At 42.6% G+C, this 25,756-nt stretch overlaps 1 protein-coding gene across 1 annotated transcript in view; it reads right to left on the bottom strand.

Annotated features, from left to right (window-relative positions):
- Nucleotides 1-25,756, bottom strand: part of LRP1 (LDL receptor related protein 1) — a 1,472,234-nt gene that overhangs the window by 1,069,332 nt on the left and 377,146 nt on the right. The window contains 6 exon segments of the mRNA XM_078688974.1: nucleotides 5,208-5,288; nucleotides 13,729-13,845; nucleotides 19,305-19,430; nucleotides 19,726-19,866; nucleotides 20,752-20,877; nucleotides 24,786-24,975. Coding sequence (XP_078545100.1) covers nucleotides 5,208-5,288; nucleotides 13,729-13,845; nucleotides 19,305-19,430; nucleotides 19,726-19,866; nucleotides 20,752-20,877; nucleotides 24,786-24,975 — 781 coding nt within the window.

The raw sequence follows: 25,756 nt of genomic DNA, 5'->3' as shown, positions 1-25,756 counted from the left end.
CCTCAATGTTTTAGACATTCTGGGAAGTACTTCCGCTTCAAACAGCAAAACATCAGACTAAAATGACAGGGAATATATATACATATATATATAACAGAAATGAAAAGGACATTTGTGTATTGAAAAAAAACTAATAGTTAAGAACCAGAACTGTGAAAGCAAGGGTGAGGAAGGAGAAGATGAAACATGACTTGGTCACTGATGTAGGGATCACAGATTAAAATAAACCAGTTACTTGCATATAAATATTGGAATCTAGAATTTCTTTCTTTCACAGATTTACAATCTCCAAACATTCAGAATGATCAGGAGGAGAATATCAGCAAGAACAGAGAACATTTCATAAGAATGCCAATCTATGAAAGATCCAGTGCTAGAGATGAACATGTTTCTTACCTGTATTTAAGTCATCGGTCATGAATACCTTTTATATATTCAAATGCTTTTGAAATATTCCCCGTTATGAGGCAGGAGATAGGATTCCAAAAGGATTTAACTCACTGGCAGATCCGACACTATAGAAGTCTTTTTTTCAGTCTTCTCAAATGGCAATTTTGAATGGGTCTCCAATTTCTATTTTAGGACCACAGCTTTTGATATTTTAAACATACATGATTTCAAGGGCTCACATGTCTGCATTTCTGTTAAAACTGGCATGACCACTATGCACTCAGTAGCCATCTGCAGGAAAATGTTATTTACTAGTCCTGATGAAATGCCCATCCTGAACATAATACAAAAATGCTGACACTATACACAAGTAGAGCTACTGATCGACCTATTTGGTCTTAGCACCATCGATACCTCTCAGTGACCCACTAGGAACGGATGACCAACACAGAGTTTCTGATCTGAGGTAACTAAAAAAAATATTTTAACAAGCATTTTCAATGCAATAGGTCTCGCATTACTGATTGTTTGAGGTATTGGTGTTGCAAATTATAATGCAACACCAATAGCTCATGCATTCAGTAATGCCAGACCTAGTGCATTGCAAATGCTTGCATGGTGAGTCAGGAACCAGCAGTGTATTTCTCGGTGTAGTACTGCAAGCTGCTCCTAGAGGTCCCTAGTGAGCAAGGCAACAGTAATGCATGTCTACGTACAGTACCGCAAGCTGCTCCAAGAGGTCCCTATTGAGCAAGGCACCAGCACTACATGTCTAGGTACAGTACCGCAAGCTGCTCTTAGAGGTCCTTGGTGAGCAGTTTTGAGAAGTTGCTGCTGCTACATTAAAAAGTAGCATTAGTAAAAGTATTTAATTCGTAATTTCACTTCAAGGCTTTGATAAGCGGGACAGGAGTTTCGGGCTGTGGCTATACCGGTTTTGTTTAAATCTTCTCACCACCCTCTGAGCAACGCATACCCATCTTCACCTAAGGAAAGACTGAAACTGAGATGTTGATAAAACATAGGGAAAGCCTCTAACATTTTTATCGAGACCTATTACATTGAAAAGAAGCATCCGCGATTGTCCCGGGCTGCTTTAAAATGAATGCATGCATGGTGCAAAAGAATGCATTTTGTGACAGCTGACCGGTAGTGTGATAATACCGAGGCGAGTTTGTGATATACATGCGGGCTCAGTTGCTTACCGCGTCCTTTGGACCTTAGATACATGGAACTTGCTGACATTTGCATGCCTGGGTTTTTGGAAGGTTCCCCATTTGTTTGGATTAGTTGTGCGAGGTGTAGACATATGCTGACAGTGCTGTTCACGGAGTGACGCTTTCTTTAGCTTTGTACGCGCCTGGTTTGTTTGGTAGACAGTGGTCATCGAATTTGTGGGAACAGAGGCCAAAGGGAGTTTGCTAATGGACGATTCCCCTTTCTTTTTGTTTCTCTCTTTCATGCACGATGTCTGTGTGACGGCAGACAACACGTGGAATTCGAGCCACGCCTGTTCCACGTTTGACCCATCCGAGTGGATTCACTACGTATATATTAAGGTATGACAGGGCTCTGATTTATGGACATTGTGATGAGATTCCCCTATTTTTAAGTGACAATGGGGATCACTACTTAATTGTTTTTTGTTATATGTTAATTTTAGGAAGATTTCCTTGTCTTGGGGTCAGATAGTTATCTCTGCCCCTTCCCCACACACCCCTCCCTTGAGGGTGGGTGTGTTTGCAGGCTGCCAACACCTGTCCGAGAATCTTCGAGGACCGATAAGTATAGGTATATTTATTCCTCCTGTTGGGCGTCAGGGTCTGAGTCTCCTAGTACTGGAATTTATTGTGGGAAGATAATTGGTGTTTAATTTTGGTGTCACTTTTTTGTTTTTTGTTCTTCGAGATGTCTGTCTTCTCTCATAGAGATACGGTTGATGGCCTCTTCTATACACATGTCAGTATATTTAATATCTTTTTGCTCATTTTACTTGATTTTTCTTTACACACTGGTGGATTGTTGGTGCTTATCCTTTGCCTTTTCTTGGCTTTCTTGCAGGTTCTTTCACCTATTCTGTGTATATATCACTAGACCTTGCATTTCCACACATGGGGGAGATGATGTTATTGGTGCAGCTTTGATGTGATTCGAATATTTGGATTCTTACTTTTTGACTTGATTAGTAAGATGTTATAATATTTGTACTTAATTGTTGTTATCAGAGTACCCATTGTCCTGATGAAGCCTACATCATCTGGCTGAAACGCGACCGCGACTGCGTCGACACCTTTTGCTTCAATTGGAGTCCCTTGTTACATTGAAATTATTTGTTGGATTTTTTTCTGATTGGCACCTATATAAATATAGATTGGGTTGATTTTATATCCCCCAGGTGCTTTACTCTTGGGACTACCATTGTGTTGTGCACTCATTATAAACTAAGTGGAGGCACCGATCCGAATTAGGATACATATATATATAGAGAGAGTTTTGTTACACACACTTCAGGCCTGAAATCCTTTGCAGGAAAAACCAGAGTCGAAGCCCAATTGTCACGGTGCAGCATCAGTGTTTAATCAGCCGAAAAAACAAATACGCCCGACGCGTTTCGAGATCAGCCGATCTCTTGGTCAGAGTTTTGTATATATATTTGTTTTGTTATGTTTGGGGTACATAGAAACGTGTTATTGTAAATGTAATGTATATTTGTATATATGTATATGTGATATTTTGTAGATATATTGTTGGTTGTTGTGCTCCCCTTGATGTCCGCTCATATGTGCGCTGAAGAATTTATATAGGAATTTTTTGCATGTTTGATTTTTGTGTCACAAGAGAATTAATTGTTTCTTGTTTGAAAATTAAATTTGGATCCATCCCTTTGGTACCTTTTTTTGCTACTTTTTCATCTTAGGATGTCTCCTGCTCAGGTATGGGAGGGTTAAATGGGCAGAACCCCTGACCATTTTTTTGCTAGTCCTTGCAGCAGAAGAAAGGCATTAAATAAAATAGTTCTTTCAGACTAAAGAAGACGTGCCACGTAACAACAGAAGTAAAAGGACCAGTCCTCATGGAAGGTTACAAATGAAGACAAGGAGGTACTAAGGAGGGACTAACAAGCCTATTTACGAATCACTAGTCAGCATTTACGAAGGCCAATGACACAAGCCAATGACAAATATGGATGGAGATTGGGCAGGGCCTCCAGTGCATACTCCAATACAGCATGCCTTGCAGAGCGAGTAGTGCACGAGCGCTGCCACTAGGCTCGACCTAAAAAAATAGGGGTCCTTCAGCATTCTGAGTTAGCAGGAGAAGAAAAACCTGAATACCGGCTCAGCTGTCATACCATAAGCAGACAGACCTTCCAGTCTTCAGTATGAAAGGTCAACTCACAGGATAGATCTACTAGCTAGAAGATCTGTATAACATAAGCAAGTCTAGCAAAACTGAACTACTGTTTGGAACTGGAGATAAAGGTGTAGGTTCACTTCGCCTTGACCATGTATGTATTAGTTGTGCAATCAAAAGCACAGCATGCAAGTGTTGTGTAGCAGAAGAAATATCTGCATCCTTTGAAATTTTGGGTGTTAGATCTGTATAAATTTTAGGATACCTTGTGGTTCAAGGCGTGCACCTGTAAAGGTAGTGTACTCAGACTTGAAAAGTCGGCCATGGAATGCTGAAGCCTCTTCGATTTCTCACCTAACGCTCAAACCTGTAATGTACATGAAGCAAAGGTCGAACGCTGCTAAATAAGACCACATCCGGTGTGACAGCTCAGTTGTCAAATGCCTGAGTCTGTAATGGCTGTGTAATATTAAGCATATCACTTATGCAAGGATTGAGACTATTACAAGGCTAGTGAGATTGCATCTGTTTAATATGAGATAACTATGATTTAAATCTCTGCTGTAACAGACTGCCACGTTTTTAGCGGTATAGGACTAGTATTCAATAAAATCAGTACTCCATTATAATTTTGTTTTACCCTTTTATGGTCACAAATATTATTGTTTCATTTAATAATAATAGTAGCTACTACATTATTATATTCACAAATGTTCGCTTCAAAACTAGGTACCCTTCACCTGAATCTATAGTATAAATACAGCTGTCACTGATGTTCCTATCAGCTTAGAGATCAGCAAATTGAAGGGAAGTATCTCAATTTAAGTGGATCTTAGTAAATTTACTCAGCTCTGGCAGGCCACACTTACTATGGACCCTGAAGCACTGACTGCAGAACTGTCACTGCAGCAAAAGAACCACTCACGGCCCACAGCTGGAAGGACTGTCTGCAGGACAACATATTCAACTAAAGGATAGTACAGTACCATCTCTGCAGTGTGACTATTGCAAACTTCCAGGCCAGAACAATGCATCTTCTGGGTCTGGTTCAGAACTTAAATCCACACTAAATACTTTATTCAAACGTTTATTAGCACACTTAGATTTCAGTAAGGTCGGCCTGCCTACATCGACATTGAACAGAGTAGCAGCAGTAAAAATCCTAAACCACAATTTTTAGAACAATTTCCTTCCAAATACAGTTCGCCTTTGGCATCCTTTAATTTTTTGTTAGGTGTGTCATTCTTATTACAGTGTCAATTGTCCTCTTCCTTGATTGGGGCTTGCCACATTTGGCATAGGCAGTTTAAACAAGTCTGTATGCTGGCTCTAGAATGCATCATGTATCCCTCTCTAAATGGGACCAGCAATTTATTTAACTTTTTTCCAAGGACCAGGAGGCAGAAAAGTGACAGTGAAACCAAGAAACAATTGTGTCCGAGACCTGGTCAGGGGGGACTTACCATTATCACAGCGCCAGTTAATGTTGATGCACCGTCCGTTGCTGCAGGTGAACTGGGTCAACGGGAAACAGGTCGGATAGGCTGTAGATTGCAAGCGATCAAACGTCATCAATGTCAATATTTGAAAATGAATCGAACTAATATTTACATTTTTGTTTGCATGTTTCATTTGAAGACCGCAATCAAAGCAAACAAGTTTAATGAACAGTGATTAATACCGGTGAGCTGTGAAGCCACAAAATAAACTACTTCCAATATGTTTAACATGCAACACTACCTTGAAAGGTCTCTTGGCACATATCATATGTGTCTTCAAATAGAAAGTCCTTAGATTCCTGAACACAATTGATAAGTTGTGCAGTTATAGATCAAGAGGTAAAATGTTTCAAAACATGGATGCTTCTGATGAGAAATCCTCCAACCTTTATGCAAGAGTTTAGGATGGGCAATGATGGATATCTGGACTGTTGAGGTTCCTGGCAAGTATGCAAGGATTCATTTTGGAGATTAAGACACTCATTGCATAACTAATCTTTAATAGTTGCCAATAATTACTATGAACACTCAAAGCCTGACACTCTGGAAGGCAACGTATGTGCATACAAACACTGCAAAAACCTACTTGAGTTTTTGAAATCCAAACAGTGCCAAAATCAGCGACTAAATATTGTACATAAAGGATCAATCTTTTTTCTCACCCATTCTTTTCCTGTGCTACAATGTTGCTTCTCCTGCAAATCTTTGTGGACAGTTCAAGTGCACAGCTTGGCTACGAAGATAAAAGCATTCAAATCTCCTCCAAATTCTCGCCCAACCTTGCGCTTCAGAAAACTCATCCCTTTCCCTGATTAATGTCTCCCTCTGATCTAGGGGCGTGACTGGTACTTGTGTATAGAGCCATTATGATCCTCTCCACAAAAACAAACATCCACAAACCCCGAGATGCTAACTACTGATTAATTTTCAAACTTCCAGCGATTTATTCTTTCAATTGACACTGAACCTATCTGACCAATAAAATGGGCATGCTCTTCCTTTTGGTTGATGAAGACAATAAAACAGCTCCTCAACCTTTCTGAAACCTATTGCACTCAACCAGAAGATACTGGTAAAAACGCTGGAACAATGGTCAAGCATAGATGGAGCTGCTTTGTCATCGAGCATATCTTTTCTGACCAACAACAGAAAAATCAGGATTTGGGCTGTCCAGTCTTCCACAACTCAAGCTGCAGGAAACTGGGCTTTTGTTGCGGTTACTACCTCACATTTTGCCCCCTTTTCAGCAACCACATGATGATTTTCGACTTAAACAGTGAACGGAGGCCTGCTAACCAGACCTCAGTGCGGCAGTGCTCCATCCCCAAAACAAGGTGTTGTGTAATTGAGCTACAATTGGCTAAGGGACTTTAACACCCCTGCAAGTCCATAGTAAATGATAACCCCAGGTATCTAGGGCATGAGTGCCACAGAGGGTCCCAAAGGGCTGCAGCATATCTTATGCCACCCTAAGGGACCCACACACAAATTCCACACAGACTTCCATTGCAGGCTGCGTGACATGGTGCAAACCATGAGTGAACACATGACATGACACTCCTGTGTGCCATGCGAAAGTCACTGCATCTAATATATGCTGGTCACCTCTACAGCTAGTCTTTGAGCCCTAAGGCAGGGTGTATTATATTTTATGTGAGGACATGTGAAGAGATATGCCCTTATGATGTAATTCTAGTAATAGAACTAGACAAGTGAGCAGGTAAACCATATTATGGTACGTATTGGGCACTGGTCAAAACAATATGCCCAGCTACATAATGACTTCACTGAAACCTATGGTGTTTGGTATCAGACGCCTCATATTACTAAACCCACACTGATTCCAGTGATGGATGTATTAATACATGCACCCATAGGGTACCTCAGAGGTACCCCCTGAAACCTACCAGCCCTCTAGTGTGCCAGTCTGCTAACTGCAGGTGAAGCACCTGGGGTGGGGGGAGGGGGGATACCACTCACCTACCACTGGATGCCAGAAAGTATACAGTATGCCTGGAAAGTGTGTGAACTCCTGAGAGCTTAGCTGGAAAGGGGACTTGATGTGGTTTAGGGCCAATGGTGGTCTCCTGTGATTTTGTTTATGTGCCAGGATCGGACAGGTGCACTCTGCCACTCAACCTACTGGGATCGGCGGAGTCCTTGTAGTGCCTAGGCACCACATTGAGGGTTGGTGATATTCCTGCTCTGTTTGCAAGATGGGAAGTGGGCAGCGGACTCATCTATTGCACACTGAGTGTGGGTTGAGGCATTGGATCCTTGGGGCGCACATGGAAAGGAATAAACAGACAGGGGCCCCCATACAACCCATACCCCCATCCCGCAGCGCTCCACAAGGGCGGGCAGACTTGAGGGAGACGCTGACCAATCAGCTGGGCAGCATACCAGTGAGTAATTGCTGGAGACCATACAGGGTTCTCGCCTAGCTCTCGAATATAACATTGAGACTGTTGCCATGGATGTCAAACTCCTACGCACAGACTTATGCAAGGTGTCCCATAAGGTGTGACTGGCAGAGGGCTCCATCAAGAAATTACAGATGGAGGTGGCATCCCTGTGCAAACAGGTACCTGAGGTAACAACCAGGTCCGGAGTCCCGGAGGCGAGGGTGGAAGACACGGAGTGCCGTTCCCGTCGTAATAATGTCCATCTTATGGGATTCCCGGAGAGTGCGCACCCTGAGCAGTTCATCAAGACATGGATCAAACAAATATTGAAGCCCCACAGGTTGTCCCCTAGGTTTATTATTGAATGGGCTCCCCACAATTTGGTGGCTCCGCTGCGGCCTGGGGCTCCCCCGTAAGCTCTCTTTGAGCGTATACTAAACTATAAAGATCGTGACAGTATCCTCAGGGCAGCCAGAGACACTGAAAATGCCAAGCTTGAAAACCACAAGATCTCCATCTATCCTGACTACACAAATAAGGTGCAGGGTGCCCGTAAAACATTCCTGGAAATCAAGGCTAAGTTGTGCTCTATGGGACTTCGCTTTATTTTATTATACCTGGCGCACCTGCGGGTCATCTCTGGGGGCAAGTCCCATTTGTTCTATTTACTGTATTTATTGCTCTAGAGGCTGTGTCGGCAGCGTCTAATACAAGAAGGCAAGGTTATTATGAATACCTCAATCCGCTGTGCATTAGGTCAGAAGCCCTGGTCTTATATTCTTCTGGTACATGCTGCATGAGCGATTCTAACTCATCATAATGAGCTCAATCATATCTCGCTAACAAAGCTTGAGTGTTAGCAATTCTCCAGACATTGGCTGCTTGTGAGATGGTGAGTTTTCCTGAAGCATCTAATAGCTTGGACTCTATCAGGGGGTGGAGCATCCCCTGTGAGTTAGCTCTTTTTCTCGCATTTGATACTACTAATGAATCCAATGGCAGCTGATCCTTGATGTATGCTGGGTCAGTTGGAGCCGCTTTATACTTTTTTTCTAGTCTGGGGTTAATTACCCTGGCTCTGACGGGGTCTTTGAATACCTCTGGGACATGTTTCACCACTACATTAAGTATTGGTAATGTGGTTGTGGTTTTATGGGACGACAGTAGTGTATCCATAAGGAAGTCCTCTTCCACTGGATCTGTATGCAAGTCCACTCCATGGAAAGTGGCTGCTCTATGAATGAGCTGTGTAAACCCAATAGTGTCATCTGGGGGAGATGGTCTAGAAGGGTATGCGTCATCTTGTGGCAGATCTGGTGCATCTGGCGCATTATAATCTTCCCAGGGATCATCTGATGGCCCAAGAATATTGTCTGGGTCATCTGTGCCATCTATGTGTTGCTCACTTTCTACCCCAGGTGAATAATTGTCTTCATCATCATCATCATCCCGTGGTATAGGGATATGTGTACTGGATGGTGAGTGTACAGGACAAATATCTATTGGTATCTCTAGCAATGGTGAAGGAATTCTTATGGGGGAAGTTTGAGCATGCTTTTTGAGAGGAACTGGAGGTAGTTTGGGAGAGTTCATTTTCCTCTTTTCAGGCACTGTAATGACATGTCCGGTCTTTGGATTAATACGAAGAGTCTTTTGCTTTGGATCTAGGTAGAAAAGCTCTTACGCCGAAATATCCTTTTTCGGTGGCGATTCATCCTGCTTGGGACCGAAATGCTTAGGTTTTACAGTGCATTGTCTTTGGAGCGGATTTTGGCTTCGGTTCCGAAGACTTGATATCATGTTTCTTTCTCGGATCTGAGCTTTTTGGATCCGGAATTGTTGTTCCTGAAGTACGTTTGGAATCATCGACTTTCGGAGCCAAAGTGTGTTTCGGTGCCGAAGCAGTTTTCGGGTCGACTTTTTTCGAAACCAGAGTTGTCTTCGGTTCAGTAGACTTGGGAATGTCTTTCGGTGCTGAGCTTGACTTGGCTCGACCGGTTTCTGTACCTAGGGCTGCTTCGGTGCTGGAGTTAATTTTGGTTTGAGGACCTTCTGCTTGTCGGGACAGAAAGACTGACCCGAGTCGACTGGAGGCTTTTTTGGAGTCTTCGTTGCCGAGCAAGAAGGAGGGGCGTCGGAAGGTTTTGGTCGGTGTGCACCTGGACCCGGAGGTGAAGGTGGAACCGAAGCCTGTCCCAGTATGGGGGGGGTGAACAGGGTTGACACTTGTACTCACGACCTGTTGACCAGCTGGAAGAAGATAGTCGTCTTCTGATCGATCCTCAGCTCCGGAAGCTGAATCCTCTGCTTCGGAAACTATGTCGTCCTGCTGTTGTTCTTTCGACTCTACCTTGGTCAGAGCCGCATCTATGATGAGGTCTGGTGTCGATGAAGATGACTGCGTCATGACTCTTCGAGCTCGACAGTCCCCGATGGTCTTCTTGGACCGGAACGAAGCGCAGGCCTCACAATCTCGACTCTCGTGCTCTGGAGACAAGCACAGATTGCAAACCTCATGAAGATCAGTTTGAGGAAATTTGTGTCCACACTGAGGGCACTTCTTGAAGAGTGTTCTTTCCATGAGCCAAAGGACTAATGGCGCAGTTGGGCCTGACGAACACTGGAATCGAGAAGTGCAAGCCTTTCTTCGACGCGGGTAATTGGAATTACTGTGGAAGATGATACCGATGGTATGATGTAGGACTGGAAGTCGAAAAGAGATAGGTAACGGGACCGAACGATGAGCACATCAGAGCCTGATGGTGGAAAAAAACAATCTAAAGATGGAGTTGATGCCCGTGCGCACTACGATCTACAGGAGTCATCATCCAACAGACAAAGACTCTTCCAAGACAACAACAAAGTGTAATCATCTGGGCCCACCACCAGATGGTGATCTATGCAATAGTGTGTGGTCTGCAGCCCATCGTTTGATGATGTTGGGCTGGCTGGTTTATTGACTGCAGGGGCAAGTTCTTACTGGGAGTGTGTGAGGTTTATCTGAGGTCTTCCTCTCCCACGTTCCTCTGTTCTCTGATTGATGAAGGCTGGAAAAGAGGGGGATGATAGATATTCTCGAAGGAGGGGGGCTGTTGTTTCTAATGAGTACTACACAATCATTACAGGGTGGGGGGCGAATATAAACAACTGGCGAGTGGGTTCAGCATGTCATTTCGGCTTCCTATAAGTATTGCCTGGCTTAATTCCACTGTGTTGCGGGGCCTGACTTATTGTGTTGCCTCTTCATAGGTAGTGTTTTGACTCGTGTAGGGTGGAGGGAGGGGTAGGCTGTAGGTCCTGACAGCAGGAACACAGATACCCTCAGGCTAACTCCACCCCTAAATGGGCTACCGGATGTGGATACGAAATTTAAAAGTCGGCTATCTTGGTGATGGCAGAATTAGGAACTCTGGGACAGGGTTATGTCCACTTCCCACAGGAAGTGGTCATACAGGGGGAGTAGTGACCCTAGGAAGTAGCCCATTGGCTACTACCTTGCACTCCTTAACGCACCAAAATCTAGTATTTAGGGAAACCACTGGTACCAAGATTACAGATTCCTGCTGACCTAAGAGGGCCGACACCAAAAGCCGCGCGAAGCAAGGACTGTGGAGAAGCAACTGACTTGAGTCAATCCTGCCAGCATGTCTGCTGTTCCCGCTAGATAGCGCCACAGTTGTCTAGTCCTGCAGCTGCGGTGCCTCCAAAAGCCTGGAAGTACTGCCTGCCTTAAAAAAAAAACTGGAACGTCCGGTGGAGTAGCACAGCTGCTTCCCTGCATCCTGGAGGCAGTCCAAAAGAACAGTGAGTACTCCGGACCGCCGCATTCCCAACACTGGAAACCACAACTGTACCTATGCCCCCTAGCCTGAGTTGAAGTGGGCCAATAGTACCAGAGTGGTCCCACAACCCTCCAGAGACAAAGCTCACCTTGGGTTTGCCCACAGTGGACCTACTGACGCCACATGCAGGCTCTTTGTGAAGGCCCCCTCTACCGCGAGTCTTCGGTGACAAAAAGCTGATGCCTTAGAACACCTCTGCACCCGGTTGCCCGGGCCTGAGGAGAGGAGGACCAGGGGTGTCTCCATGTCCACGAGCATCGTGAGACCTAAGCACCCTTGTTGGTTAAGCCTGACTGGTCTCCCAGTCCCACCTTGCAGCCTTTTGCAATTGGACAGTTCGGCACCCGGATGCCCCAGAGCTCCCAAGGTGACCTGTTGGTGTGGCCTTGGACCTTGCCCCATACTTACCTTAAGTCCAGGACATTGGTCTTGTAAGCTGCTGTGCAGTGTACGTCTTTCCTTCAGAGGAGAACATCATCGCTTCAGAAAATGCACGGTGTCCATTTTCAAAACTGTAAAAATTCATAACTCTAATAGTACTTAGGTGCTAAGTTAAGATCAATTGATGTTTTATTATGATTTCTTTTTTAATTCCTTAAGCAATCGATTATTTGTATATGTTTTAATCATATTTGTACTAAAAATATATAATACATTGTGAAATGCCATCTGATGTATTTGCTGTGCTTTTATGATTTTTATTTTGAAATCGAATAAAGCTTACATTTACTTACTTACTAGTACTTAACTGATTCCGATGATCTTGGTATCTAAATTCATATAAAAGTATGTGTTATTTTTAAAAGTAGGTGTTGCATTTCTTTACTGAGTGTGGTCTTACTGCCTTTGTCTGTGCAGTAAATGCTTAGCATTGTCCTCTGAAATGCCCAACTGGTCACCAACACTACCACAAAAGAGAGCATAATTTGCGCCTCTAATTCTTTTGGGGTTTGCCTGGACTCTTTACACAGGGTACCTCTTTTTGGTCCACTATATAAAGAGCCAGCTTCCAACAACAGTGTCCTGTAAGGTTAAGACATATTTCTCTTGTCTTTTTTTAAAATATCTATGCTCAGCCCTTGGTACAGTAAAATACGTATCACATTGTGGTTGAACCATGTACTTGGCAGTGGATGAAAAAGAGAGCAATGCCAAAACTGACATCCAATCTAGGAACCTTACCATCAACCACTAAAAAATGCTAAAAACCTTTCTGACTCTGAACCTTCGTTCATCCTTTCAGTCAATGCAGTGAACAAAGGCATCAATCTCGAGCTTGCTTTAGTTACAAAAATCGTTTCATTACTGAAAACCAAACATTGGGTGAAGATGGCAAGCGTAAGTATCATGGCACATCATCCACACTACAAACTATTAAGCACTGATCTGCCTAAACCTCTACAAATCCAATCAAATCGGGTCTGCCTTGAAAGTTCACCACTGGCTTCCAGGATGATATTCAAGACCCAGTGCAATGTACATAAAGCTTCTGGGTATACAAGCAGAAATTGGCTCCACAGCTCAATAAGCTTCGATCATCGTCCACCCTCCCCCAACCCCACGCCCCCCCAAACCCCACCCCATGATGAATCAACAACTATACAAGAGGATGACATACAGTGGGATATTCCGGAGGTAAAGGGCCCTACACTGTGCAATGCCCTCAACCCCAAAATGAGATCAGAAACGGATCCTTTCTGATTCAGGAAACTTCTGAAAAAACAGTCCATAATTTTAATGTATTTCCTCCCAGACACGGAGCATCGTCGAAGCACTTCCAACACAGAAACCAACCTATTTGACTGGCCTCTCCCTCCACTTTCTCTTCATCAAACTGCTCAATGTGGACTCCTCTAGCCTCTCAATCTCAGAAATCAATAATTGCTAACTGATACAGTATCTGAAAATTACGCAATTCAGATTGAACAAATGCTCGCTTTAACTAGGAACGCTGCAGATTCATCCCAGAGGTTTTAATGTAGTCGGCTTAAGCCATCTCATTTATGTGGCAACCCATAGCATCCAGGGCCCTCTAAAAGCATAGGGAAATTCAACTCTAATATACCTGCATAAACAGTATTGCAATAGATGAGTCAAGCATTTATGGCAATATAAACTGCTCTATGACTCTGGTGTGTAAAACTGCTAAGCACACAGAGTCTGCCTGCTATGTGCCACTCTTTTCCTACCTGCTAGAGAGTGAGGCAAGTGAACCGATACTTCAAACAGGGAACTCACCGCATGAGGCAGATTCATCCGACCGGTCTCCACAGTCGTCGTCCAAGTCGCAGGTCCAGGAAATGGGGATGCATCGGCCACTGGCACAAGAGAACTGGTTGGGAGGGCAAGTCCGTGCTAAAAAGACAGGGAGCCATTACACAGTGTAACCAGGGCTATGCCCCGATCATAGATAAAGTATATTACGCTTTAACTGACTAGACAATAAAATATGTTTGAAGACTGGCAGCACAAAGATCTTTGAAGACACACAACAGCAAAAGTCAGGAAGAGTTCAAAATATTTTACTTGACCACAGGAAAGAGATAAATGAACACCTCTATCATGCAGTATTGGTACTTTGCATTACACATAGGAGTCAAAACACTGCAAAATGTCAGTTCAAACAAAGTGATATATAGTGTTGGATTGTGAATACTCCATATGGTACTGTATAGGAAAGAGGATTATTATTTGGGGATGAAAAGTTTCCACCTCAGATGATAAGGCCAGGACCTTCAGAATAGCACACAAATTAAATTAAATAAACCTGTGCTCAATCCCTGGTAATTTAACTAAAAGTAGAGAGGCTTAAATCAAAGTCAAAGTGCAAAGTATTTAATCAGTTCACCACTGAAGTAAAAGTCTATAAAATTCAATTAAATTCCACAACCAATTTTAAAATCAAATGCACTTTTATGGGTGAAATAAAAACAAAACAAAACAATGGAAAACCAATAAGGGGGACTAGAGATATGAATTTTTGAAGATTTAAGTGAAAATAGGGGGGGAAAAAGAGCAAAGCACCAATGATTATCTATGGAAGCGATGTACTAGGACCTAGGCACGCTTTAAGGTCAACTGCAATGGAGCCATGGTCAGATACACCAATTGCATCGGTCCCAAGTGAAAGACTGGAAGTAAAAAAGTTAGAAAAACACAAAAGAAAAATGCTCCGAGTAGGCCGCTGCTAAATGTGGAATTTCCACTGTGGAACCAAAGGCAGGATACTGAAGCAGGATAAGCTCTCTGGAGCTATGGAGATTTCCTGTAAAAAAAAAAATGTAAGTCCCACTGTAGAATGGGACTAAGATGTTTTTTCATAGGTGGTGGGAGCCTTGACTGGGAAGAAGCTGAAATTCAATCCAAGGCCTGATACTTTTTCCTACGGGTCCCCCTGATGCTCGGGAGGAGAAGTTTTCAAAGTTTCCACACTTTCTAATGGTGCCCAGGACTTTGTAGGATAACTCTTAGGGCATCAGGCAGTGGCAAAAAGCAAAGTCCAGTCCAGGACCAGTTGCCACTCATCAACTGGGCATTTCCAGTAACAAGTCCCTTGCAGATGGTGGTCTCCCTGTAGCCACACAGAAGGGCAGCCAACTGATCCTATGAGTCCACTTCTTTCTTCTGGGTACAAGAGAGAGCAGGTCTAGTCCTTCAGGGCTAATCTCAGGTTACATACAGCAGATCCAGTAACTGCTCTGAGGAGGTGCCATGGGATGCCACATTTATGTGTGGCTCCAGCTAGTGGGTTGGGGTGACTCCTGGGCACTCCCTAGCCAATGGGGTAAATATTCCCTGGGACAACACTACCCACTTTTTCAGGAATTCCTGCTCACTTCTACTGCAAACAGGTCTTTGAAAATCCAAGACGGGGAAACAATTCTCCCCTTGTGCAGATGCCTTATGCCCACCCACAGGTGTGGCCAAGGTAACGAACTATCCTCTGTCATCAGACAACACAAGTTCTAGTGGTAGCTTTCCTCCTACTGGGTTTAGTGCAAGTCAGATGTAGGGGACAAAAGTTGAGGCATTTCCAAATGTCACCTGAATTTCCTTATGACAGGGAAGGTCCCTTTGAAGTAAATTAAGTTCCCCTGCCTACCCCCAGCAGGTGTTTCTGCCAGGGGAAGAAAACACCTCCCACCACAAGCGCTTGTCTCTGCTCTGGGAGCAGTTTTCACACCTCTTTCACACTAAATTCAGACCAAGTACCAGCTGGGAAGTGCTGGAGAGAGAATGCAAATTAGCCTCCAGCAGCTTCGGGCAGAGTAAAAAGAATTTTCTAAAAGTTAGATTCCCATTATATTTACTAAAACTCTGACTTCATCATTAAATTGGATATTTTAAATATAAAAATGGGCTTTTAATGCAGTTTGTAGCTGGCACATTTTAAACGCTGTAGATCAAAGTGTATAATCTACACTTCGACTTTTTATAGTAGAGACTACAGCCTGACCAGTGACTATGTCATTTTAAACCTAGTCACTGCGGGAACACACTATTTCTAATGTCACATGTTGCACTCAAATATTATGTGCCCTACCTTGTGGGCAGCAAGATGCAGCAAGGGGTAACTTATTTAATATTTAAAATAAGGTTTCCTACAAGTCATAAGGGTGATTTCATCAGGCCTGGTAAGCAAGGTTCAAGCTGCTTCTGTCACGCTACACAGGGGAGGCATTGAAACCATGTTTTCACTGACACCGCAGTGGGTGGCACAATAGATGCTGTAATACACCAAGTGACATTTAACTTTTCCTGCCAGTGGTGTATTTGTGCACCATATACTATGGCCTTATAGGAAAATTAAATGTGTCAATCTGGCGTTTAGCTAATGTCAATATGTTCCGGGGATCAGAGCACATACACGGAGCACTGGATAGCAACATACCAGTATTAAGAGTTCAAGATTACCAGCAGGCGCCTCCTCCAAAAAAAAGAAACTTGGGGGTGACCATGAGAAAAGACGTCAGTTTGCTAAGGATAGCAAATGTGGACAGTAAGAGGGCAGTCTGGGATGCATGTGGCTAATGTGACTAAAATACCAAGCAGAATAGCTTCAGGCCTGGTTTAACTTTTTCTTCGGTGTAGAATTTTATTCTAAATTAGGATTTGAAATTAACCTTTAGAAATCTACTACTTCTTATTACCAGACCAGATACAAATTATGGGACCTTGCCTCCAAACACGATATTAACGTGCTTAACAGTAAAAAATAAAGAATTTCTGGAAACCAGTCTTTATAAAGAGGCGCAACCCCTCACCCTTTTGCCAATGTCAGTACCATGCAGCAAATACATTTAAAGAAGCATTAGCCTGCTTCCTGTGCAGTGACACGAGATCCCACCTACCAAGAAATTACATATCATTAAAAAAACGTTTAGGTTTCATGACCCTTAAGGGTTTAAAAGGAAGACGGAAGTTAGAAAGGAGGGGTGGATGGATGCACGGAAGACAATTTATTATGTGCTGGTGATGCAACGAGCAGTGCATGCGAGATATACTCCCTTAACAACAAAAAACTTTGTGGGTACAGAGATGAAACCACCAAGCACAATGGTAAAGAAAGCAGATCTTTTTTAGGAAATAAACAGCTTGAAGTAAGCTTAAGTACCAGGACTGGTAATGTGAAGAATGAAGAACTGATGAACATCACCAGACAAACTAGTTCACTCTTTTTCCTTCAAATGTTCATAGGGAGACAGTTAAGAATGTGTGTAAAGTTTTTAAAGTAAAATCTGACTATTGTAGACGTAGAAAGCTATGTAGTATCCTGATTAAGCAATTGACAAATCTTTATTTGGAACACAATTTTATTAGGTATTCAGTTATATTGTTATAATGTCTAGTGTGCACTTGATGTTTTGTTTATTTGTGAGTGGTTTTGAATACCCGTAGGTGCAATTAAATTAGAATACGCCAATAATGGAGGACCATACAGACCCAATTTCAGTAGTATCATCACAGTAGGGGTATATCTAATTCAAGCCTAAGTATGTATACTCCAGCAATATTACATTCTATCTAACAAAATAAATTAATAACATGTCTTCTGGGCACACAAGATACACAGGAGCATGTATAGGTATATACACGTTTTACAAGGGAATCGCATAGATTCAGCTTAGTGTCCAAGGTATTACATGTAATCTTGGAGGGGGTGGGATATTATAAATTTCAATACACTGCTATAAAGTTCAAAACACTATTAATTTACTGGCTGGGGAAGCAGTTCAACAACTTCTCATTCATCATTATCAACTGCGGTGACCAAGCTCCCATTACTGTCAATTGTTAGCATGGTCAGCACAATATCACCCCAGGCGTTCACCACATCTTGCGGTCTAATCTCCCTCTTGACCTCTTAGTGCTACCTCCCTCCTTGCACTACGCCCACTTGAAAACTTAATGATATAATTTCCACACGTTAGGACCAGCTGCACTTTTCCAGCTCATAGATATTTCATTTGGCCAATACAAGCACTAGATCTAGAAATCTACTGGACACTAGGTTAGGTTTGGTTCTTGGCAACATGAAACTAGCAAGCATGCTACTGGAGCATTTGGGACAAGTACTGTAGCACCTTATTCCAACACATAGTCTAATCTAGACGGCTCCACATCATATGAAATAAAAAATGAGCCCCTAGCTTTGTTACATATAGGACAACCAACATGTACCCAAGGCAACACATTATTATTTTAGAGGTGATATATACCCTAGGTGGGTAGGAACATTAAATCAATTTAAACCTAGAGGTCCTAGAGATCTTAGGAGTGTGTAGTAGGATTTTAGATTGACAAACTACTCTTAATAAGAAAAAGAAGCTTAGAACTCGGAAGCCAAGTAAAAGCCAGGCTGTCATAATTGACTAGTAGCTATTCATCTAAGTAAGGGGGCTTATCTGTCTGATGAGAATCATTCAAAGGGAGAAAAAAAATCCACTTTTCAGCAAATGGATGAGTAGTTCCAGGACCATTGTTCAGAATGCCTACAAGCGTAAATTAAAGGCGATTAAAATATACTTAAACAGTCTTAAGCAAAATTTCGGATTATAAACTATTTTTCCTCATTGCTCTAAGGCCACATTGTATGCTTTCAAGTGATCCTCTCTCCTCTTTACACTTCACCCACAAAGTTGCACTACAGACTTTTCAAAAACATATTTTATTGTTTGGGAAATCATCTTAGGTGGTGCTTTTTGGTCAAGAAAGGATTGTTCTAATGTTCTATTCCTGAACATGTCTGTATATTGCAACTGTACCCAAAGAGTATTCCACAATACTGGGTAGTGTACGGCTACCAAGCAGTAGGTGGAGAGGTGTCCTAGTGCCTAGAACTGACAACTTTGGAACATAAGGAACCTGGTTCGAATCCCAGATTCTGTGGTACATATAGTGATTGTGGACTTAATGTGCCAGTCCCCAAAAGAAAAAGAAAATATGTATTGTAAACTGGTTCTAGAAACAATCTGCATAGAAAATTGGATGAGTAAAAGGTCTCAGAAAATTTGTATGCTGTCACACGGACATAAGACTTAATTTTGGCAAAAGGCAACGCATTAGCTGACTTTCTTTCAAATCAGAGATGCATGAAAGGAGAAGGATGAGGTATGGTAACTCCGGCGCCCCACCACCACTCAGTTCCCAGAATACTGCATGAAAATAAAATTAAATGTGGCTGAGGGATTCAGAGTGATTGGAGTGAAGAGACAAAATTAAAAGTTTATTTTCATATGTTACTTCATTCTGGAACCCCCTGGGCCTATGAAAGAATAAAAGTAAATCACAAATAGGAAGCGCAGGGGACTGACCTGAGCAGGTGGAGTTGGACTCGTCCTCATTGTTGCCACAGTCGTTGTCCCCATCACAAAGCCAACGGATAGGAATGCAACGGTTATTCTCACACTTGAAACGGTCTGAGGGGCAGGTGTGCTGGTCTGTGGAGGGGGACAAATGTGTCTCTCTCTTTAATACACGCCATCATTCAAAGATTGATACAAAAAGCATAACAGTATTTGGGACAGTTGTGGATTTCAGTGATAAGCGGGTTTAAATACAATGAGGATAGAGAAGTAGAAATTGAAGGGTTACAACAGAGCAAAGTTCAGGAGCTTCACAGAATAAAGGGTGGAGCTATGCATGTCACATTTCAGTCGCTTCTGTCACAGTTGGAGGTACCCTTGTGGGATAGAGCTCATGGGCAATTCTGCAGAAGGATCTAGCATTACGTACGGCAGAGCTCTGGTGCTTCATCACTGTTGTCTAGGCAGTCGTTGTCACCATCACACTTCCAACGCTCCTGGATACACCGGCTGTTCTTACAGGCAAACTCTCCTGTCTGGCACTGAGGCGGTGGAATGTAGGACGGGTTCGCTGTTAATACAAAAATATAAAAAGTGATAAGTCGGACAAACTGGAAAAACGGGTCAGAGATCAAAAGAAAAGTAAAATGGATGGGAAAGCCACAAAAGCTGCCAAACCTGTAATCCAACGTGATCGCATTTTTGATCCAATACCAGGAAATCACAACATGGAAGAGGTTTGTGCGTTTTTAGCTATATATTTGCACACTTCGATTAGATGTGGTCTGCACAGTATTTAATTAGTGCCTGCAGTTACAGGGCACTGCACTAATTTTTGGGATGCAGAGGCTACTTTTCATCATTAAACTCTTTCCCGAGAGCAAGAGAGAGACAAATAAGGAACAAACAAAGAAGTTAGGAGCACAGTGGCAACGAGAAAAATCGGAGAAAAAAAAGAGCTAGCACAAGTGGTATAAAGCAGTATGAAGGGTAGGATGGTGGAAGAACACATGGATTAAGTGGAAGAAAGTCTAAGCATCCTTGATATTCAACAACCCTACCAATTAGTAGTGGCATTGATGGGCTACTAAAAAAAACCAACTTTGTAGTACTGCTGTTCTTTATATTTTTGATTAATGTTTTTACAAATTGGAAATGCCTGGGGGTTAATCAAAATGGACTTTAGCTTCTCGGTTGAAAAACCTGGAAAAGTCAATGCGGGCCTTATGAGGGAATGGTGCAGCAGTAAAGTGGGGGGCTGGGAACAAGAGGTTAAAATGGTAAAGCATCAGCGGAGGAGCTGAAGGGTGTAAAGTAAGGAGTTTCCAGGACAGTCTGGACAGAAGAATGTCAACATAGTGCTGCTTGCACTGAATTCTGTAGCGGCACACAAGACATCTTCTTAAACAACTGATATAATGTGTGTGGATTCAGTCAGTCTAAATCCTGGTCTCACCTTTGCAAGTTCTGGCATCCACATCTAAGATCTGGTCTTCTGCACAAGCGCACTGCCTACTGCCCGGGGTCGCCAGACATAGGCTACTGCAGTGCCCATTGTTCACTCGACAAGCATTGGATCCCACTGCACAAGTAAGAGACACAAACAAAAAGGTGGAATAAATAATGCATACTGTGTGTCAATCTGTTAAGCAAAGCGTCAAAAGCCACTGCAAGAAACAAGCAGTAAATAACTGGCATAACACAGGAGACTGCATCATCCTCGTTTAACTAGAACTGAAAGGAGTTTAAAAGCTAACTTTTGATGATAACCCTAACTTTTTTTTAATAAAACAATAATAATAGAGTTTGAAGGCTTATATAGCAGATTACCCATCTGAATGGCAGCAATTTCATCGAACTGATATTGTAAAAGATTAGTCGTCCCCCGCAGATATTCAAATGAATGGCCTGCACATTGCATACAATTCTCCGTTATCCTGTCAGCACCCTCTCTTCAAAAATTGAAAAGACGACATGTTTAGAATAAAATTATCAACATGGGAAACAGCAGGGCCCGATTCAATAAAATCTAAATACAAGAGCAGAGAGGTCGAACTTAACTTTTCTCCCTCAGTTTTTGCTGACACTCTGCCGGCTGTTTCTCAACTGATCTCCAGCACAACCTCAGGAACACATGTCCAATGTCAGGTTCCTGGGCCTCACCACTCCAACATGGACGCACCCACGTGACGTACTGCGCCAGCTGGAAATGTTTGTCTTCTCTTGGAAAGCTACGGTCTTCAGTTAGAGTTGAGAAGAGAAGCTTTGCAAACTAAGGGATTATGCTAAAGGCCAATTTCTCAGGGAAAGAGCGGCTTCCCTGCAGAGCATATAGATGCAGTTCACTTAGGCCACTGTCACGTAGAAACTCAGACAAATTCAAGCACACAAAAGTGTTATGATCTGTTCTCTAAATGACCAAATAAAACTGCTTTTTTCCCTTAGTTTGACGGAAACCATTTTCCCTTATTTTAAAGAAAAAATTAATCACAGTTTGCATGCTTAAAGCAGGCCAAATGTTCTTTATACATATTAATGTTTCAGAGTAACTCTGAAGTTGCATTGGTACGTTAAAAAACACACAAAAACGTTATTTGCTTCCTGATAACAGTATCCAATTGACATGTCGCAAAAAAAAGTATTTTCTAGCACCTAAGATTGCTCCTGTAAAGGGTGGTGTAGAATGGTGTTGGTTAAAGAAGCCGACAAACCTATCGGAATCAATGGTCAGGTGGAAGCACAGGTCATGTCCATTTAGTTTTGGGGACTCAGCACAGCGCTGAACATGGTGAGTCTCGGTCATTTCGGAGTAGCTAGATTATTAAATGAGACAGAAAGAAAAGTCTAGGAGACACAATCAGCATCTTTGTGAACGTTGCTAAAACACGAAAGGCCGAGTCCTCAACGGGTCTTCTTCAGGTCTTCTTCATTTACAGTCGGCAGACCGTGGCCCTCAGGATTATGCAGAGAACTAGCCAAATAAACCACGAGCTTGTGTTCACGTTCAGGCCTGTCCATGTGAAATTCAGTCAGGAGCTGCTTCCTGCTACAATATTCCTCGCACAACTACTACATATCGCGACCTAGGTATCACGATGTGGATGGAGCATAACAAAAGGTGCACTTGAATCCCCAAAAGGTTTGCTTAGTTGCTATTTTCTTCATGAAAATCACCATCTCCGAGAGAAGGCTGGACTCATTTCTCAACCCCTAAGTTCAATGTCAATATCCGAATACTACTTAGGCCTTTAATGCTGAAATATGCGGTATGCTGTCAGTTAGGGAATTCAATAGGATGGCTCGGTGTGTGGACACCTCTGCTGCAGACATTATCACAGCACTTGCAGGTGACTCAAGGAGGGGACAACTTAGTAAGTCATCTGCCTAATGTGGCACTAAGAACTTGGTGATAGTAGCATCTGTTATTGTGAGAGTTTGAATGTGGACGATTCAAGGAAACACATAAGTGTGTGTGTGGTGTATATATACGTGTATGTACATATGCACACATACACATATATATAGATATATATTCTCTGAAAAAAAGCAAGTTTAAAATCATGTTAGGAGAGGGACTAATCAAAGAAGGTTTGAAAATCACTGAAAATCGCCAATTATAGTTTAGTACACTATTTTTAACTTGTGCCCCTGCTATTCAGTCCTTATTGACCTCACATATTAAATTACAGATAACAGGTTAAATGGCATCGCAGATAACATCTAAAATGACTTCATCCAATGATTATGACACTGTTTTATAGGCTACGTGGATCATAAGTTATTCAACAACCTACACCTGTGCCCAATTTTCTACCGCCACTAAAGTGATAATGAATATACCCTTTAACAACGTTCATGACATATAGCCGATTTGTAAACTCACCCATATTTGGTGAATGTCAACCTGCTTTTGCTGGTATTCACATGCTTAACATGGAATGTCCCCACAGACTTTATAATGTGGTCACCCATTTTATAAACCTTGAACACCTTTCAAAAAACGGAGTCAAGAGGTTAACAAGTATGCATGAGCCACTAATAAGGCACCTTCAGCCAGGCCCCAAGGACAACCCTCAGTAGTTTGGTAAAATACATTACACCTATCATGAGATGAGAACAAAGGCATGCTACTTTATAGCCCTCCTTACAACCATACTGAATTAAACCATCCCTAAACGGGTCACGTCCATGAGTGAATAGTCTATTGTGAACAGAAGTGTTGGCTTCTCTCAGATTTTTGGCAGCAGGATTTGGCTTTAAGCAAGAACCTACTCTAAAAGGTGCCTCTGCAACCTACAACAAGTGCACTCAGCCTTTACTTTGTGTGGCAGTAAGCACTGGTTGTACCTGAAACCTTACTGGGAGGCAAACCATGGCCCATACACCTTTTCCCATGTACAGCCAGACGTGGCTCTAGGGCCTACCCTATTACCATTCTATGCATCCACAAGTGCACACAAAGTAATCCTATGTAGTATATGAGTGTAGGCCCTTTACTACCAATGCCCTTTTTTACCACAATGCAAGAGTTTAAGGAGAAATGCAATTAACAGTATCATGGATGAAGTCCTCAGTGATATCAATGTCGTCATTTGACATGCCATTAGTGATGTCATTTTACATTTCATTAGTGATGTAATAAGCAAGGTCATAAGCACGGCATGGCACGAGTAGAAGGAATGGTTAGTTGACTAAAGGATAAAGAGCAAAGTAAAGTGTTTTTTTTTAGTTCTTGTTTCATTCCATCCCCCAACGACAATCTCACTTTAACCTTGATTTTCTCAGACAATTGCTATTTTATCATATTTTAAGTTTAGCATATGTAACACGTTCTTCAGGCGGGCAACCACAGTCGGAAAGGGAGGTGAGGCAGAAGGCAAAACCAATCCTGGATCTATAGTCTGAGCGTTGGCAGCAGGAGAGAAGGTGTGGGTCAAATTGGTCACCTGCCATTTAGCTGCTGGACTGGAACAAAATACTCATTCAGTACTAGCAGGATGAAAACCATCTCAATGCTTGGCATTCACAGCAATTCAAAGCAGTCAAACTGAGACAAGAAAAAGAGAGGGCGTCTAAGAGTCCTGTAGCCTCCAGAGTGTCCAAGCTGGAGATTCTGTTCCAGCACATGTCCTAACCACCAAAGAGTAGGACATGAACCTTTTGTAAGCCAGGAAAGGAGGACTATGACAAAATACTCTCCCTGTGTGAACAGTGTGCCACAGCTCACGATAACCAAGTGGCTGCCCATCGAGCCACATGCAGGATGTAAATTATATCAAACCAGAAAAAGACACTTCCTTAAGTAAAGTTCTAACTTCATGGCAAATTTAGTGTAATTCCATTATTCAGCTGTGTTTTTTACTGTGTCGAAGAGCAAAACTACCTATGGGAATTAAAATTCGAAATGGCACTTTTTAGGAATGCCACATCCCTTTTTTTGGCCCCCGATTAGAGCATGAAGTACCACAGTCAATTAAATCTATGGTTTACCTTGCTGCTGCTGTGCATCGTACATTCGTATCTCAAAAATTGGTGGCCTCTCATTACGGAGCAGCTTGATGGACTTGGACGTCTGGTCCAGGCGGTAGATGCTGCCGCTGCGGTATTCAGTCCAGAATAGAAAGCTGTTGTAGTGGCATAGACCAAAGGCATGGTTCAGCTCGGTACCCTCGTAAACGATCTGCGGAAGGGGAAACAGACAAAGGCACAAGGTCAAAACTGCAGCGACAATAGACTATCCTAAGTTAGAATGAAAGTGATGGGGGTGTTTATCTTACTCAAACTGGACATATGGCCTGCCTCATACCAAGTTAACCCTCGCTGCATGTGTGGTTGTGTGGCATCACAGTGTAATACACTACCAACACCTTTAGGATCAGTCAGGGTTTGTTTGTTAAACCTTAGCTCAATCCTGGATAGCTGTGCCTCTGATCAGTCAGGCTTACACAAAGAAACAAGTTGAAAGCATGTAAATAGCACCAAAGTAACTGAAGGAGAAGACAAGACACTCAAGGAATCAGACACCAATTTATAAAAATAGACTCAAATGGTATGTATTTTCAGACACCAAGATGAAAAACGCCCACCAGAATGTTCCAGAGACACAGCGTTTAGAAGATATAGTAAATCACAGCTTTCTACTTAACTTTGAATAACCATTGGCAAATTCAACACATTTGGCACTTAAAAACTTTTCAAGAAAAAACTGGGCAAGTATTGCGATTACTTAGAGTTACTTTAGGTGAACTTCTCCGGCAGGGAGACAGTCAGGGGGACCAGCAAAGTCCACAGAAACAGTTACTTCAACGAGAAAAGCAGTCTGGAGTCCAGTTCCAGCGTCAATGGCTCCTTTCCATTGACTTCTACGGAGTGGTCCTGATGCAAGGCATATAGGATGCTTAAGATGCCGAGTGGTGACAAGGGTCTTCCTGGGGTTATTCCTCGATCCACAGGCTAGGTGA

Source organism: Lissotriton helveticus, chromosome 1_1, assembly GCF_964261635.1.
Source record: "Lissotriton helveticus chromosome 1_1, aLisHel1.1, whole genome shotgun sequence".
Classification (NCBI taxonomy): Eukaryota; Metazoa; Chordata; class Amphibia; order Caudata; family Salamandridae; genus Lissotriton; species Lissotriton helveticus.
This window is presented reverse-complemented; position numbering and strand designations above follow the sequence as displayed.